Source organism: Strongylocentrotus purpuratus, unplaced genomic scaffold, assembly GCF_000002235.5.
Source record: "Strongylocentrotus purpuratus isolate Spur 01 unplaced genomic scaffold, Spur_5.0 spur5_contig_816, whole genome shotgun sequence".
Classification (NCBI taxonomy): Eukaryota; Metazoa; Echinodermata; class Echinoidea; order Camarodonta; family Strongylocentrotidae; genus Strongylocentrotus; species Strongylocentrotus purpuratus.
Genome location: NW_022145520.1, coordinates 408,867 through 428,687, shown reverse-complemented (window position 1 = coordinate 428,687; position 19,821 = coordinate 408,867). Strand labels below are relative to the sequence as shown.

The 19,821-nt window shown below is 37.3% G+C and overlaps 1 protein-coding gene across 1 annotated transcript; it reads right to left on the bottom strand.

The window, feature by feature from the left end:
* Positions 1-2,492: 2,492 nt before the first annotated feature.
* Positions 2,493-3,686, bottom strand: LOC100888779 (opsin Rh1-like). Its single transcript, XM_003729198.2, has one exon. The coding sequence runs from the start codon at positions 3,684-3,686 to the stop codon at positions 2,493-2,495; it is 1,194 nt and encodes a 397-aa protein (XP_003729246.2).
* Positions 3,687-19,821: the final 16,135 nt, after the last annotated feature.

Genomic DNA, 19,821 nt, shown 5'->3' with positions numbered 1-19,821 from the left:
TGTACAATAAAGTCTACTTCTGTTATATATATAAGAAAGCTAATAAAGTAGTTTTTTCTCGTTCAAAATTATGTTGAAAATTTAATGTACTGTCAACATTATCGTGGAATACAACATGGAAATCAGTGATACCACGTAATCAACCACTATCGGTATCATAATTATGGAATTAAGATTTATATTAAAAAAATAATGTTCAAAGTATTGTTACAAATTCTGCAATAATGAACATAAAGTGAATATCCATCAACAACGGTGTAGCTTGAGGTATATGCCTCATATAAATTACTGGTGCCCCAGAAAATGTGAAAAACGAAATTGAAAATGATTATCTCATTCTTAGTTATACAATACTACAACTTTCAATATTTTACTCGGTCGCTACAGTTTTTCTCATCATTCTAGAAATGAGCACGTGATTTACCGCGTTCCACATACACTACCAAAAAAACACAAAAAAAAACAAAAAAAAACAGTGCTCACCCTCCCTTCATAAAAGTGGTGACCCTCATTATCCCCGCTGAATTTTTTTTTCTCGCCATGTCGCTGCTAGTAGACTTATAGACGAGAACACACGTCCTATTAAAAAAAACAAAAAAACAAATGAATATACTCGCCTCACGTTCATACCAGAGACAATGGTCCTTGTTAAAATTGACCTTCCCTAATTATTCTGGTACCAATCCTTGATGTTAGTTGAGTTACTTTGGACAAGCAACACTATTTCTGTTCAATTTTATTCTACTGCTAGATAAGCATACATATTCATGCACATAATTATAACATAACATTCCGACAATCTATGATACAATACTATAGTAATTAACAACATCATTTTTGAAAATAAAATCATAAAACTAACAACATAATTTCATGGTTCATTTCAATGTTCACGTTTTCCTTAACCCGGGACCCACACTTTGAAAAACAAATCACACAGTGTTCACATACTCAAAGAACAACTTCAAGTCCCCGCCCCCCCCCCCCCCCCATCCCCTCGCGTGACATCTTCCTAATTCGTAAGCTTGGCATTTTTAGTTTTAAATTGTGTAAATTGATGTGATTCTCCATGACTCAATAATGTTCTTTGAATGACAAATACATATATGGTATGATGCCTAGTTTAACGACATCATTGAGGTTTTTTGTTGCGGTCTTGTTTCACGATTATCGTTTCATAAAAGGAACGGAAGTTAACCGCATGAAAGTTTCCGCGTTTCTGAGTATTGTTTTATCTACAATGTCATCAAACCTGTGGCTGTCACGGGGGCTGTCATCGTTCTGTTCTGTTCTGTTTTGGTTTGGTTTTGTTAAATTGTGCAGTGTTCCTTTTACTTTCCACTTAGAGGTTTTTCAAATGACACTTCCGATGTCTTGTTTCATGAGTTGTGCTTTAGGTTTAATCTTAAGAAGCTGATAAAGTTTCGCATTTCTGAATATTTGTTTCCCGTTTGGTGGAAATCGTTGAACTATAATTGGAATGACTTACAATCCCTACTTTATTGACAATAAAGAAGAACAAAACCAAACAAACATACAACTTACTACGTCCGTAATAGAACTACTCAAGTTTAAATTCCGATTTTTGTTTTCTTTTCTTTTTCTTCTTTGAGTATAAATCCCACACGCAAGCTTATAAACTTACTTGCGCCGATCTTTATCTTTTTTTATTCAAAGAGAAACACAAGGAAACCACACTTTTACAAAGTGCAGATATCAAGATTAAAAGATTCGATTTTGTTTTACCACAGGCAAACTGACGTGAAAGACACAAAACCGGCAACGAACCGAACAAACATATCCTCTCCCAGGCAAGATTTTGCCGTGTATTGGTTGATTCTGAAATGGTTAGCAAAGTGAGTGGGGTATAAAAACCAGTCACACCATCAGACCGACCAACTTTTGGCCACTTAAGTAACACCACAAAGACCGACACCAGACGGACACAAACAAATTACATTACCCCCTACTGTCAAGAAAAGTTGGCTCGGAGCCGTTGTGCAGTCGTTGTGAAATCGGGTTCGCTCTGCGACTCAGGTTTTATACATCAGTCACACCGCCCAAGCGACTCCACACTGACACCAAACCGACTGATCACTTGGCTATTTGGTATAATGTAATTTGTTGTTAGGTCTATTGTCGGTTCGGTGTCGTTCTCGTTGGTGTGACGGGTAGGTGTAACGTTACAGTTTTGTATTTTGTCTCTGTGAGTCGTATTGTCTCCGCGTTGGCTGGTTGTAGTACTTTGATATGTATTTATCTACCCCCTAAAAAAAAACGAATTATTTCGACAGTGTTCTCTATAGAATCTTGTAGTGACGACTATCTTTTTCATAATTTTACACAATCATCGTGTAAAAATCATTTGGACGCTGCAGTAATTGCACATAACGTACGATAACATTTCAATCATTGTAATTATCATTTTGAAAGTCAACGTTCACTGTGAACGCTCGATGAAATTTCCTCTCAAAAGACCACTTTACCATCATTCAATTTTCAGCAGGTTTGATAAACAAAGCATTGGTTTCCCTTCTGAATTTTTCATTGACGCCATAGTAGACAAACACATTGATGATGTGGTTTATCAGACGCATCTGATACAGGAAGTTGACCGTGCCTTCCCCAGCGGTCGTCTGCTGCATCTGCACGATGTACCTCCTTGGGAGGTTCTCGAGGATGAGGACCGGTATACAGGAGAAGACATAAATGATGGTGACGATGAACATCATCTTGGTCATTTGGTCTTTTTTGGTACGAGGTTTGGACTTAGGAGCCGGAGCAGACGTGGCGTCAGATGCGACTGGCGCAGGTGTAGCTGGTGATACTTGATTCTTGACATTGAAGTGTCCCTTATTTGAAGAATTCGGGTGATCCAGGGAAGAGGAGATTGCAGGTATGGAAAGATGGTTTTCACCGAAGGCGACACGCGAATGCGCCGGCTCCGAAACGGATCCTTTCTGATTAGATGGACCATCATTTCTGCTTGCATGTCCACCTTCTAGATGGTCACCGTCAACCCCGTTTGTTGTCCCAGGCTCCTTCTGAGGCAAATCTGAATTCCCCATATCTTTCGTTGACACGGTGGAAGCTATACCAGCTTGCATGTAGGCTGTCTTCTCGCGATGGTGTTTTATTTTTCGAAAAATCATAGTGTAGCAGAACGAGCAGCTAATGCAGGCCAGGAGATAGATGAGGATGAGGATCATTCCGTAGGCAGTATTGATCCAAGCCAGACCTTTGTAAACGCAAACTGCCCCGACTGCATTGCCATGGGAAATGAACGGTATGCAAATTATCAAACAGAAAGCATTGCTGGCGACAACCCAAAATGTGCCTTTCTTTCTTGACGTTTTCAGTTTGAAAGGACTGCACACCATGACATACCTATCAATGGCAATAACGCTTGCCAACAGAGCAGATTCGCAAGCAAAAGCTCGACGAAAGAACCAGAAGAGGACGCAGTTAAACCGCGTTCTGAAACTGAGGTTGACAGCCCAAATGATGGCGGCGATGAGCAGGGCACTGCTCAGGAGATCGACGACGGCAAGAGTGATGATAAGGATGTCGGTGGACAGTTTCTGGAGTCTTTTCTGAAACACGCGAATGATGATGGCGTTTCCAATGATGCCTAAAACTCCGCAGACGACAAGATAGGCTACATAACATGCTACCAGCAACTCCATTTCGCTGATTCGCTTTCAAGAGTGCCTCCCACAAGAACATGATAGAGTTTATATAACTAGACAAAAACCCAGGTATGAATCTCCAGCAGTATTCACTGTCACTCGTTTCAGTCGTGAAAATGATACCGCAAGATGAAAGCAAACACACTTGCCTCCCACAAGGGCATGCTAGAGTTTATATAAATAGAAAACCATTAAGCAAACCATTCTAAAAAAAAATCGAAAAATCAGAGAATCAGACTGGTGACAGTTTTAACTACAAATAGGACAGATATGAAATTTTGAAACTAGTAATCATTAAATGTATGGGCCCCTCAGATTGACTGTGTCGGTTATGTCACTGTATGACGAAGTGCCAGACAACTTTTTTTATTTGTTGAACACACGATCAACACACGTTATAACCTAAATATTATTTATTTCAAAATCTATGTGTCAGGATAATTATCTTTTTTTTCCTATTTAGAGAACATTTAAGAATCATGTTACTCCCCTAACTCTCTCACCATTGGTTCGATTTATTTCACACTTTTATCATTCTGTTTCTCGGCTTATTTTTCCTCTTTCATACAAATGAAATTACTTTAAAGTATAATGCCCTTCAAGTGCTCCACTTAAAACTTAAAGGGCGTGTAGATTTAGATTCACTTTTAAAGCTAATGATGATGTGTCCTGGTTGGTCTTATCTTGACAAATGTTTATCTAGATAGACGGTGCTATAGACATGTCTATTATTATTATGGTTTAGCTGCTTCATTAGTCTAGACGAACGCATCGACGAATCAGTAATGCCATTAGCGCATTACATATATAGAAATACACTCCCAAGGCCCCAACAAATCATAAGCCATTATAATTCGTAGGAGCTGAAGGCGATCGATGTTTATTTCTTTCTGCTTCATGCAGAGGGCGGTTTTAAATGGCAATCAGTACCTCCGGGATTTTCTCACCAATTTTCAACGAATCGTTGATAACTTGGCACAATTCTCAACGGACTGCGGTCAGAAATGAGAAAGGCAAATCAGGCATGCTAAAGAGCATAATGACTAAACGAATAGGATGCACGGATGAATCTGTGGTAAATCGATGGGCCCCAAGGTACATCTTCATCGATGAGATATTAATGCACTTTCTTATTATATTGACAGAACCGGGAACGGGCTAACGAAGAAATGTGCGATTGGCGATTGGCGAAAAGTTGCCAGATGTGGTGATGATGAGCACATTGAAACTTTGTTTCCTTTCAGATTCCTCACCCCCCAAAAAAAAAAAAAAAAAAAAATAAAAAAAAATACAGAGTCATTCCATTTTACCCCATAAAGGCACATCTTCCTGCATAAGTGGTAGGGTGGGTACAGACAAATAACAATGGTGATCATCCCTGGTTATATTTTGCATAGAAAATATAAACCGATTGTACTCCGGGTTGTCGATGTGTGTTTATGTAGGTATGGTACATAAGTTCCTACTTGCTTGATATTGTTTTTTAAAATCCTAGTTTAAAGGTGACCGAATTTACAAGCTGTGCTTTATGGGCCACATTGATGTACACTCTGACTTTGTGACATATTGTAGATACATTCTTAATGTATAATATAATGACATCATTTGTGACTGAACGCTATGAGAAATTTCGAATGCGCCTTTTCTAGAAGTAAACGTGATTCCATTATTGAGCAATCCATAATCACTATGAATATGACGGACAAAGAAAGAGGGCAAAATATACAGTTCCTCTTCATACCCTCAACAATTGCTGTGGTAGACAAAGGAAACAATTGCTGTGGTAGACAAAGGACTGCTATTATGTAAAAATGTGTAGAACAGGTGAATATGCATGTGACACCAGTTCTACACAGCAGTGAAGGGATGTTCTTTGTCTACCACAGCAATTGTTGAGGGTGGAATGAGGAGCTGTATATTTTGTCCTCTTTCTTTGTCCGTCATATTCATAGTGAATATCCCTTTTGCGTGCATGATAATAACATATTGCCTTTGCATTGCATCACTAATCTATTAACACGAACTAAACTACTTTCGATAAATCGACCTAGAGCAGTGTCACGTGCGTCACTTATTTAAATGTGCGAACATTAAAAAGACGTATTACGCAATCTGAACATGGTGGTTTTTATTTTACCTGACTGCTAAGAAAGCATAAATGCTTGTAAGTAAGCAACCAGACGGCTGACAGCTTTAGGTCCTCTCCGTGAGACCTGGTAATGAGTATTAATGCCTTACCAAAGGACGATAGCGCATCGCCTTGGTTTCGAACCCGGGTCACCGGATTACGAGACCACTGCTCTACCGACTGAGCTATCGCGCCTCCTCGACATGATTTTTTATGAGACACTCAGTATTGAAATAAACCTTCAGTTGATTTTTCGAAAGAAGTTGCGACTAAGTTTGTTGCAAAAGAGTAGAGGTAAAACTGTTTGCATCAGTAGTTCTATGTCCCTAGAATACTCTTATCTCGCCATTCTCTAACCCTTAGTGTATAGAATTCGTCAGTGGAAAGTACAATGCTATGTCAACACTATTCCAGTTATTCGCTCTCCTATAATTAATTACAGTTAGATTATCAAATCAGTCTTCTTCCTCAAGGGAAAGTCAAATATATAATAATAATTTCTGGTGTAATTCAATTCAATTCAATTCAAGGTTTATTAAAAACATGTGTCGCAGCCCAATGGCTGAATTGGTCAATAATCAGTTATCTAAATGGCGTCTACCCAACGGCTACTACGCCATGGGAAATTATTCTTTAAAAAAATATATAATGGTGTAGAATAGTAGAATTACTTTGGGGCAACTACCCACGTCACATTAACAGTACAATTACGATGGATAACGCTGACAGTCCATTGGGTAATTTTTTAATATCTAAAGTACACCTGATTGCCATAACTACTCCTGTATTATATATATATACCCCACCCCCCCCCCCCCCAAAAAAAAAAAAAATTATACCAGTATCTTTAATTTTTTAAGGAAATATAAAGAAAAACATTATTAAACAGTTTATATTTAACAGTATAACACCGAAGTCACGGGAACTTCACGTTAAAATGCGGTGGTTGCCAACAAATGTTAAGGAGTCGTCAAATAACGTTTTACCACTGGTAGGGGGGCATTTTCAGGAAAGGTGAAACAAAAATTTCTTCGATTCCATGTTTGTTTAGTTTTGGTTGACAAGCACCTCTAAAATGCAATAACGTCTTCATTTAAACATGTGACCTGTGCATATTAGGGTTTGAAAAGTCTCAGTATCTCAACATGTATTGACAGCATTTGAAGACTGCCATCAGCCTGTGATGCGCCTAAATCATCGAAACGTTTGACGTTGAAACTGATTTCTAAATCAGAGGTTATCGAGCATTCAAAAGTGCCACCGGAATTTTTTTGCACATTTTTGTCAATGTAGTAGTAATGATCTCAGTTCACACTCTGGTTATAAAACTTCCAAACAAATTACATGACAAAAGGCCACGTTAAATGTTTTTTTTTTTACTTTCAGAAAGATAAAGTGCATTTTAGATGCCCACTTTCAATGTACTCATCTGTCAAAACGTTTCGCCTATTGTCAAAACTGTATGCTTCTGAATATCAAAATGAAAATTAACATTTTAATCGAGGCACTAAAAACATTTGCTTTTTCGTGATCCTTGTGAATGGGATATTCGACACTTTAACATTAAGGATATTTCAAGTGATTAATATTGTGTTGAGTCAGAAAAACAAACTCACAGTTCATCATTAAAGTATCATCTACAGATCATTAAACGAGCATAGGTCATGAAGGATTATCATTATCCTCAACTTTTATTATACCATAAGAATGTACTGTTAAAATAAATAAATACTAATTTATTCTTCTTATCGAGTCGCTACACAAGTCCCGTCCAGTGGTCCACACAGGCTTTGGCACGGCAATTCACGGCTTCCAGATCATCTTGGGTGCATGGCTCTGGCAGGAGTGGGCAAAATCTATCACCGTTTAGTTTCGAGCAGTTCCGAAGCCAAACAATGCATTGGTTTCTCTTCTGAAGTTGTTATTGACGCCGTAGTAGACGAATATATTGTTGATGTGGTTGAAGAGACGCAGTTGATATAGAAAATTGACTGTCGCTTCCCCAAGAGAAGAACTCTGCATCCTGATGAGTTGTCTAGTTGGGATATTCTCCAGTGTTAGCACAGGTATAGTGGTAAAGATATAAATAACAAAAATGATGAACATCATTTTGGTCATCTTGTCCTTCTTCTTCCGAGGTTTGGATGTAGCAACCTTGCCCGACGTAGCTCCATGTGTTGCTTGTATCGCTGGTGATACTTTATTCTTCACACCGACATGACCCCTGTCGGTATGCATCTTTTCAGTCGGGGAGGACACTTCGTCTGTTATTCCATCATCGTCCAAAACCATTTGCGAGCGCAGCGCGTCCTCCCTGTCTTCTAGCCTCGTATGGCGGTCTTGCAAATCAAATTGACCAGGAATGCCCGATGAATGTCCTAGTTCTTGTGTTTCGTGCATGTGTTGAGGAGCTGTTAGGCATTTATTTATCGTGGACACGGTGCCGGAATTTATACCAGATTGCGTTACATATGCAGTGTCCTTGTTGTGCTTTCTGATCTTAAGGTAAATCATACCGTAGCAAAAGAAGCAGCTAATGACTGCCACGAACAATATACAGAGTGGGACCTTTGAAGATACGAACTTGAGCCAATTTGGTCCAAAATAGGCGCATACTTTCGTGTCGCCAACCCCGACTGCATTGCCGTATAAACCAAAATATATATTCGTCGCGAAAGATAATACGAAAGTCACTACAACTGAGATTTTTGCCACTCTTTTCGATGTCTTCAATTTACATGGACCGCATACAAAGACATATCTATCGAAAGCAATGGCGATTTCAAGAAACCTAGATTCATAAGCAAACATTCGACGAAAGAACCAGAAGAAAGCACAGTTAAAACGAATTCTAAATCCTTCATTGACGGCCCATGTAACGGGTACCATAAACAGGACACTGATGAGAAGATCGACGGCGGCTAAGGCGATGATCAGTATATCTGTAGACAGTTTCGTTTGTCTTTTTTTGAAAACTCGTATGATGATGGCGTTACCAAGGACGCCGAAGACGCAGGAAATTACTAGGTAACTAATGTTGAAGGCAACCAACGATTCCATCTTGCAAACTCGGTTTTAGAAATGTAACTTCCAAAGAACATGCTTCGATATATATCACGAAAAGGGGAGAACGGCATAGATTTCAGACATTGGCATTGCATCCTTCAAGTCAGTCATGGATGCGTAACGGGAGAGGATTATCCAAGCTTACAGAAATAAAAAACGCTTCAGAGAAGTTTCCACCCCAACATGTGGTTTGTCTGCTTCATTGACTCGAAGCATGCTTTCTAATATATTCTTATATTAGTAAAGAGTAGATTGTGTTGATTTTCTTATTTCTCCATGGTTTCAATAAAATAAAAGTTTTTACTTGGGTAGGTAATCAAATGAGAAATATTTTTGCGTGCTCGAATTTCGACATCAGGTGTGGCTAATTAGCATATAAAGAAATACATTAAAATTAATCTTACCAATTCTCATTCAATAACTACTAGCTGGAGCATCTTGAAACTTTTTGGAGTTGTTTTAATGTTGCTTTGTTAAAGGGACTTAGTAACATTGTTCAGATGAGAGATAGTGGTGCTAAGGTAGTGACTTCAATGCTAGATGTACAATAAAAGATAATCTGAAAATTTGAGTGAAAACGAACCATTATTCATGGTACAAATTGGAAAAAAGTGATCTGATCGATTCCTTAATTCTCCAAACTATATTATTACAATTTAATTACATTTTAGGTGAATGGAAATCGTCGCAAAGCAATAAAATGGCTCTACATTCCATTCCAGACATTTAAGTGTTGACAGATTTTTTATAGCCTGTTATGTCTTTTTTTCATGAAAAAACGGTTGGGAAAATTCAAAAATGGGTAGGAGAATTTACTGTTAATCACTGTTAGAGGGTGTCATACATCGACTCCTTCAAACAAAACCATAGATATCTTCGTGGTTTGAGAATTGTTTGCATGTCAGAGGGTTAGTACAGTGGAAGGAATATAGTAAGTAACATTTTATACAAAAATTAAGCAACTTTTTCATCAACCTTCAACAATGTTACCAAGTCACTTTAAGTCAATGAATTACCCATTTGGTGAAAAAAATAATTCTCTTTATTTTTATGATTTTTTTTAATGACTTTTTTCTGGACCAATCATTTTTCAGATTACCAAATTATGTATTTATAAGCTAATTATGAGGAATACATTGCTGTTATTTTTAAAAGCAGTAATTTCCTGACAAGAACAGTCGTTTTATACTCAAACAATCCATATCTCTATCACACCATGCATGCAACTGAAAATCTTACTTTTGATAAAACAAGGAAAATAATCAGCTTTCCATTTTACATATATACACATGTTGCCAACAATCTGAAGTAAATTCTTCAAAATGGCGTAGTTTCTTAATATTCCAATCAATATTTTTAGAGTAAGATATCAATCTAAAGCTCACTTCCTGCTCCACGAGAATCACTCAATGTAACAGTGTTTGCTGTCATCTGTAGGTGAGGGCCTGTACAAAATTCATTCCTCCACTGAGTAAGCTCATGTAGTCTTTCTACACACAATTTTGTATTCGCTAAAATGGTTCGAAAAGTTCCAAAATACAACAAAAATAGGAATAGTTTTCATGGAACCAGATGGGTGACTTGAAAAAAGCCAGGATTGATGGAGAACTTAGCCCTCCAGAGCAGACAGCCTCTGAAAGAAAGCGGAAACTAAATAAGTATTCCCCTCCCCCTAGCCCCAAATTCCAAGACTGGTCCCTTACAGCTAGATCCATGTCAGACGCTTAAAGGTCATCAATTTAGACAAATTAAATACCTTTTAACAACTATTTAAAGGCAATACAAAGTTTTGGCAAATTTTGAAAATTGGGTGGATAGTGACTCTTTACAATTTTGATATATTTGGATGTCCCTGTGGATGTATTAAAAGCACTAGAAAATTTAGCCCCTAAAACACTTTTGCCTTCCAGAAGAGTTGAATATAAAAATTTACCGGTGCTCCCGGTTAATTTTGATTAATTTAAAATAGCGCCTACGGTCGTACAATCGTATCTGCGACCATGAAAATCTCAGAATATGTAGTTGTAATATATAATTTCCAAACGGGAATAGCTAATCGGTGTTTTAGAGCATAATTAATATCTTGACCTTGAGAGGGAGCTATACAACATAAAGAGTTTATTATTACAATTTCATAACTCAGTAGACTCGATTTCAACCGCGACAACGATCACTGAATATTGTAGGATCGCATATGCTTCCAATATGTTCATTTGAACCAAATTTATGACCCCATACCAAAACTTTGTATTACCTTTAAGATATTTTTAGTGCATTTTTTCGCCCCAAACTCAGGATTGAGCTTGACTGAAAATCACCGAATCAAATGGAATTAAATTAAATGATTTTGAACCAATTTGTTCGCATTATACAAGGTACTTTATCCGTATGGAGTTGGTGATGATTTCCATAAACATGAACTAAAAAAGATAAATAAATAAAATGGACTCATGGTACACTTGCGTCTCCACGATTAACAAAATGGCGATTTGCATTTCTAATAACCTAAGATTCATTCAATCGAAAAGGAGAAACGGTACATTCCGCAAGACTTAGAGTAAGATTTTGTTATGCTTTAAATATATATCATCGTGTCCCTAGCTGAACACTACATTTTGACTCCTATTTAAGGTACTATGTCCCATTTGCAGGCCCAACAAATGAAAAGGTTAAGTTCCACCGGCCATTTGAAATAAAATACTATTTTAGAACTTCCCTCCAAACGAAATCGCTTGAAAATGTTTTTTTTTGCAGGAAAATAACGACAGTTAGTTGTCGAATCGACTTGAGTGATTGGAATCATTTAAAGGTGAAATTCAAAGAAAATCACAAATATGTCAACTAATGTATCACTAAAAACTGGTAAGCTAACAGATGGCCATTGTACAAGTTTTAGGTCAACTACGTATCGGGTCGTTTATCAAAATACAAATACAACCACCTCCATAGCAGCTGGGATATACGAGAGATTCGCCAGAAAAATAACGATGTTTTAATGACGTCACTATATGGACCACTACTGCACAAGCAGACGACATCCCATAAAGAATGAACATAATTGCGAAGCTCTTATTTGTCAAATTATAATGAGTTTAGTGTATATAAATGTAATGGCATGTCAAACCATTCAAAAGGGGATATGACCCGATTCCGATAACTAAAATCTTTTGCTTGTAAATACACAGTATAGGGGTTAAATAACAATCAAAGAAACCAGACTTTCAAATTAAACCCCCCGGAATGATATTAAGGACGGCATTTGTTCCCTCTTTAAACGCCGGACATACCACGGTGTTTGCAGCTGAATATTCAATGGCGTCTTATTTTGTTTACAAGCGACAGATTCCTTTATTTTTGTATCGCTGCATTTGTCATCAAAATAAAACCATGCGCGGGGTTTAGAGTAGGCAATAGATTATACATTTTGGCCTGCGGTAGTGAAGTAAGAGAAAGAACTCAAGAGAAGATGAAAACACAGGCACTGAAAATGTGTGAGATGTCATGGGACATCGTCTGCTTGTGCAAATCGTGTCCATACTGTGATCTCACACATCTCAGCAGCGTTCGGAGAGCTCTTCAGGTGCTATGCCGGGGCTGTATTTAAGCGTTTTATAATTTATAATAATCATTACTTCGATTCACACTTTGGTTTTAAATCTTCCAAATAAATTACATGGCAAAGATCCACAATAAATGTTTTATTTCTTACTTTCAGAAAGATAAAGTGCGTTTTAGATGCCCACTTTCAATGTACTTATCTGTCAAGACGTTTCGCCCATTGTCAAAACTGTATGCTTTTGAATATTAAAATGAAAATTAACACCTCAATCTAGGCACTTAAAAAAAGAATTCCTTCCACTTGATCCTTAGAAGCTACCACGTTACTGTTGTAAATGGGATATTCGACACTTAAACTTAAAGGTTTGAAAAAGTTCTAGAAATACTACAAGAGGTTAATATTGTTTGAGGTTAATATTGTTTTAGAATCAATCGTGAGTCGGAAAAACTAAAATCCACAGTTCATCATTAAAGTATCAACTACAGATCATTATACGAGCATAGGTCACGGAGGATTATCATGATCTTTAACTTATCATATCATAGGAATGTACTATTAAAAAAAAAAATATATTCTAAAATAATCACCGTTTAGTTTCGAGCAGTTCCGAAGCCAAATAATGCATTGGTTTCTCTTCTGAAGTTGTTATTGATGCCGTAGTAGACAAATATATTGATGATGTGGTTAATGAGACGCAGTTGATATAGAAAGTTGACTGTCGCTTCCCCTAGAGAAGAACTTTGCATTCTGTTGAGTTGTCTGGTTGGGATATTCTCAAGTGTTAGCACAGGTATGCAGGAGAATACATAAATAACGGTAACGATGAACATCATTTTGGTCATCGCGTCCTTCTTCTGCCGAGGTTTAGCTGTAGCAACCTGGCCCGACGTAGCTCCATGTGTTGCTTGTACCGCTGGTGAAACTTTATTCTTTACACCGACATGACCCCTGCCTGTATGCATCTTTTTCGAGTCCAAGTTTTCAGTCGGGGAGGACACTTCGCCTGTCATTCTATCATCATCATCCAAAACCATTTGCGAGCGCAGCGCGTCCTCCCTGTCTTCTAGCCTCGTATGGCGGTCTTGCAAATCAAATTGACCAGGAATGCCCGATGAATGTCCTAGTTCTTGTGTTTCTTGCATGTGTTGAGGAGCTGTTAGGCATTTATTTATCGTGGACACGGTGCCGGAATTTATACCAGATTGCGTTACATATGCAGTGTCCTCGTTGTGCTTTCTGATTTTAAGGTAAATCATACCGTAGCAAAAGAAGCAGCTAATAAGTGCCAGGAAATATAGGAAGAGTGGGAATTTTGAAATTGCGAGCTGTAGCCATGTTGGTCCAGTGTAGGCGCATACCTTTGTGTCACCAACCCCGACTGCATTGCCGTATACAGCAAAATGTAAATTTGTCGCGAAACACAATATGTAAGTCACTACAACTGAGATATTTGCAACTCTTTTTGATGTCTTCAATTTGCATGGACTGCATACCAAGACGTATCTATCGATAGCAATGACGCTTCCAAGAAATGCAGATTCATAAGCAAATGCTCGACGAAAGAGCCAGAAGAAAGCACAGTTAAAACGAATTCTAAACCCTTTAGCGACGGCCCAAGTAACGGGTGCAATTAACAGGACACTGCTCAGAAGATCGACAACAGCCAAGGCGATGACCAGTATGTCTGTGGACAGTTTCGTTTGTCTTTTTTTGAACACTCGTATGATGATGGCATTTCCAAGAATGCCCAAGACACAGGAAATTACGAGGTAACTGATGTTGAAGGCAACCAACAATTCCATGTCGCAAACCGCTTTTAGAAATGTAACTTCCAAAGAACATGCTTCGATATATATCACGAAAAGGGGAAGACTGCAAAGATATCAGTCATTGGCATTGCACCCCCCCCCTGTTCAATTCATTGATGGATACGTAATGGGAAGGGTTTATCCAAGCTTAGAGAAATATAAAATGCTTTAGAGAAGTTTCAACCCCAACATGTGGTTTGTCTACTTCATTGACTCGAAGCATGCATTCTAATATTTGAATATCATTAATGTGTAATTTTTGTTTTCCCATGATTTCAATTATATAAAAGTTTTTACTTGGTTAAGCCATCAAATGAGAAATATGTTTGCGTGCTTGAAATTTGACAGCCATATTGCTCCGACTGTCTCATTTTCGCTTGCTGGATCACTGCAGCACAAACATAGCTCGTTCGACGTCACTACCAAACTAGCCAATCAGCTGTCAATGACGTCATATTGAATGCGGCGGCAAATATATTTTTGTGAAATTATCTCTATTTCTAATTGCAAACTAGTTTTATTTTTGGATGGAAACGCAGCCATTGTTATCTTGAAATTCATTGAAGTCATCAGAATAGGGTAAGTTACGTCTTAGATGATTCAAGAGGTCTATTTTGTAGATAAATTTTCAATTTCTTAGAATGTTTCACTGTGTTGCAGGGTACCGGGTGTATGCCATTGGGTGTGATGTGTTCGCGCGCAATGGGGCGAATTATACATTCTTCTTCTTCTTCGCTATAAGTACAGGCCACCGCGCCGTCGGGTGTGAACATTCCTTTCCTTCTCAATACAATAACTTTCACCTGCCTAAGTTATTCAAACCATACCGCCTCGCCACTTCCATGTCGTAACCATTAAAAGGATCCGCATATAAAACATTTACCTGCTATACGACGTACCGCAGGAAAATGCAAATCTCCCTGGTATACCTTACAGTCCAAACGATAAATATGTGCCTTAAACGAAGCAGGTGACAATCGGCGTAGCAGACGACACTTAATAGTAATTTTGTATGTGAGATTGCTTTGTTGAATATAAATTACCTTGTTAATAAATATCAACTAAAATTTCTTTTACATATCTTTAAACCATCATTGATATTTGATAATTCATGAGTGAGTAAAAGAAACATACCAAGCTATATAATGATGTGAAATACTTGGTGGCAATTAGGGGAGTTTGACGTGATGACCGATTGCACCCCTCTGTTAATAACCGAATAGTCCATGGTGTGTCATGAATATTCATGTTTTTGCTTACCTCGGCTAAATGTTTGCTTTTACCAAATGGAAAAATTACGGTGGGGGGTTGGATGAAATGGAGATAATGAACATAGCAGAAGTGATAATTGATAATTCATGCTTCTTATCCTTCGTGTGCTTGACCTATAATCTTACAATCGCTTGGCAGACTGAGTCCAAAGTTCGACTTGTTTTACATTTGTATTATAGGCAATGGCGAGCTTGCAACCTATTCTGAAAAATTACGGTGGGTGAACTTTCAAAAATCAATGAGACATGAGGGCTCCAATGAAAGAGGTAGGGATAACGTACGTCGGGGTGGATGTGCTTTTCGTTTGAACAAAAAATGAATTTTTAACGATTTTTAAAAAAAACGTCCATAGGCTAACATGTTAGGCTGCTGACTCTGACGATAGGGGCGTTGTGAAATGAGACTAAACGGAGCAATATGAGGGAAATGTTTCACAAAGACTAAAATCGACTTTAAGTTGGACTTAACTTTGGCAGGATATTAATGCCACTGGTCGCTCTCATCATTGGTCTCTAAATTATGATCTTTAGATAACATTTTTTCCTTCAACAGTGAACTATCAAAAAATATAAATTTTGTAATATAGTAATAATATTCCGTGTTTATATAGCGCTCAGTACATCGATCCGACGATAAGCGCTTTACAGATAAATTATTACCCCGGTCATCGGATTCAGGCTTACCCGCACACAAAGTATGCACTTTTCCACTCCCTGGGTAGCATTCCAGCCAGTCGCCATTTAAAAGTGCACACTTGTTCGTCCAACCACATGAACGTTCGCATCCTACCGGCTAGATATGTGACCATGATTTGTACGTCCCTTGAGAGACCGATGCCAGTAAATGGTGAGAGAAAACAGTGGCATGAACAGCTTGCCATAGTTAAGTCCAATTTTAAAGTCGATCTTAGTCTTTGTGATACACCCCCCAGGTGTGGTTAATTAGGATATAAAGAAATAAATTAAAAATATTCTTACCAATTCTCATTCAATGACTACTAGCTGGATCATCTTGAAACTTTTTTGAGTTGTTTAATGTTGCTTTGTTAAGTCAATGAATTACCCATTTGGTGAAAAAATAATTCTTTTATTTATGATTTTTTCAATGACTTTTTGCTGGACCAATCATTTTTCAGATTACTTAATTATGCATTAATAAGCTAACTATGAGGAAAGATTTGCTCATTTTTTTAAAGTAAGTAATCCACTGACAAGAAAAGTCATTCAACAAGCAGAGGACCAAGTTAGGACTCAATCGACCATTGCATACTTAAAAGATCTGTATCTCAATCACACTATGCAACTGAAAATCTTATTTTTGATAAAACAAAGAAATACAAAGCTTTCCATTTTACATATTTACACAATATGTTGCCGACAATCTGAAATATATCTTAAAAATGGCGTAATTTCTTAATTTTCCTATCAATCTTTTTAGAGTAAGATATCAATCTAAAGCTCACTTCCCTGCTCCACAAGAATCGCTCAATGTAACAGTGTTTGCTGTCATCTGTAGGTGAGGGCCTGCACAAAATTCTTTCCTTCACTGAGTAAGCTAATGTTGACTTTCTACACCCAATTTTGTATTTGCTAAAATGGGTCGAACAGGTCCAAAATACGACAAAAAAGGGAATGTATTTCATGGAATCAGATGGGCTCACTTAAAAAAATCCAGGATTGATGAAGAACTATAAGCCCTCCAGAGCAGACAGCCTTTGAAAGAAAGCTGAAACTAAATTACTTCCCTGAAGCCCCAAATTCCAAGACTGGCCCCTCACAGCTAGATCCATGTCAGGCACTTTAATAAAGGTCATTCATTTAGACAATTTAAATGTCTTTGAACAACTATTTCAGATATTTTTTAGTGCATTTTTTCGCCCCAAACTCAGGATTTAGCTTGAGTAAATGTCACTGAATTAAATGGAATACAAATTTAACAAATGATTTTGGACCAATTTGTTTGCACTATTCAAGGTACTTTCTCCCTATGGAGTTAGCGCTCATTAAACAATGATGATTTCCATAAACATGAAATAAAATAGATAGATAAGTAAGATTTTCGGGTTCCTGAACACAGATTAATTATTGTTGCAGGTTTACTTTCTACCATACCGTCAGCTTTACATTTAAGTAGAAAGAGATAAAGTCTCACTACATTTTATCTCCTATTAAAGGTACTATGTCCCATTTGCAGGCACAACAAAATGAAAAGGTTAAATTCCACCGGCATTCGAAAGATAATACTAATTTAGAACTTCCCTCAAGACGAACTGGCTCGAACAATGTCTTTTTGTTGGAAAATAACACCAGTTAGTTTTCGAATCGACTTTAGTGATTGCAATCATTTAAGTAAAATATAGTATGGTTTTCAGACCATTGTACCGAATGGCTGTACGTGTTGTGCTGCACAAAGATTCAATCAGTTTAATTTTGGATTTTGGGCCATCACGAGAAGTGGGTTATTGAAGTAGACTAATGCGCATGTACCGTTTACAACTCATTTTATGTGTTATTACCAAAGAAAATGAAAGTCAGTCAGTCACTCAATAGTGTCTGGCAGTTAAGTCAAGAAAGTGAACGGGTTTCCTTGCATAATTTGAATACTAGAACACTGCTAATGGTAACATTTCACAAATACGTAAAATATTCATGATTCCTGCAATTTTTTTACAGAATTTGATGTTGGCTGCAATAGGACATAGTACCTGTAAGGAATCTGTCATTTCCAATCGAAAATAAACCATTCTCATTCATGTCTTTCCAAACCATGCTCATTCGTCTTTTAAGTCTTCCTTTGTTTATCTGACTTTTAACATTTCATAACATTCATTTATTTTCTTCTACCAGTAGGATTTTTTTTTAAATATCTTTTTTTACACATTAGTACTTTTCTTAAAGACCGTCCACTTGCAAACGATTTCCGTGGCTGCACGGTCTTAAAGCTAAACCCTTTTTTCAACATATCAAAGCCTATTTATATTTCCATGTAATAGTATATTTGTAAAGCGCTTAGAGACATTTATATTAAGCGCTATATAAAACTTAAATAATATATATATATATTATATATTATCTAAACTGGTGATCAAATACTAGAGAAAAATCACACTGAAGTAAATTCATCTGATCCACCCTTGATAATAGTAGTAATAATTGTGTTGCCCAGGGAAGCTACATCAGCTTCAATGCTACTTTACCTGAGAAATACCTCCGGGCAACTACCCACATCACATTAAAATCACATTTACTATGGGGGTTATTGAGGATTCAAAACCGAGTGCTACCGAATTCAATGACATATTTTTGTAAAATAAGTTTTTTTTTGTGCACATTTTTGTCAATGTAGTAGTGATGATCTCATTTCACACTCTGGCTATTAAACTTCCCAATAAATTACATGACAAAATGCCACGTTAAATGGTATTTTTTCCCCTTTCACGAAAGATACTGTAAGATGCACTATACCGACTATCAATGTACTCATCTGTCAAGAACAGACGTTTCGCCTATTGTCAAAACTGCATGTACTGTATAGAATTTTCAACCTGTCTTCTAAATATTGAAATGAAAAATAACACCTCAATCGAGGCGCTTGAAACATGTTCTTCCACCTGATCCTTAGCAGAGATCACGTTAATGTTGTAAATTGGGTTTTCGACGATTTAACTTAAAGATAACGTTGGGTTTTGGGAAGAGGTGAACAATAATTTGTTTGCGTTATCATTGTTTTATGTAAGTGTGGAAGAATATCAGAGAAAACTATGTTCACTGAAAAGCACGGCTCTTCAAATGCCTTAATATTCTAAATATGGCATGTAACATCATACAAATCGAGACGGATTTTTATCCAACATGTTCGTGTAGTCCCATATACATATTTCGGTGTACAGTTTTTGTAACTTTACTAAGACTGGGCGAAATTTCTCATCTTGATGATTTCCGACCCTTGCAGTACACACCAATACTTATACGCTAGATGATCAACCTTTTCTGAATGATTCCACAACGTTTCTTTCACAATGCAATCGCATGACCAGAACTCAACTTTATCTTTAATGGACTAAAAATGTTCTAGAACTATTTTAAAGTGGTAAATATTGTTTTAGAAATAATCGTGAGTCAGAAAAACAAATTCACAGTCCATCATTCAAGTATCAACTACAGATCATTATACAAGCATAAAGCTATGGTCACAAATCAGAGCAGCGACCGACCGATTAGTAGCCTGCTCGGTCGCCGCTGGAATGTAGGCATCGCCCAACCATTTTTTGAGAAGTCGAGCAGCCTGTAGGGCCCCAGC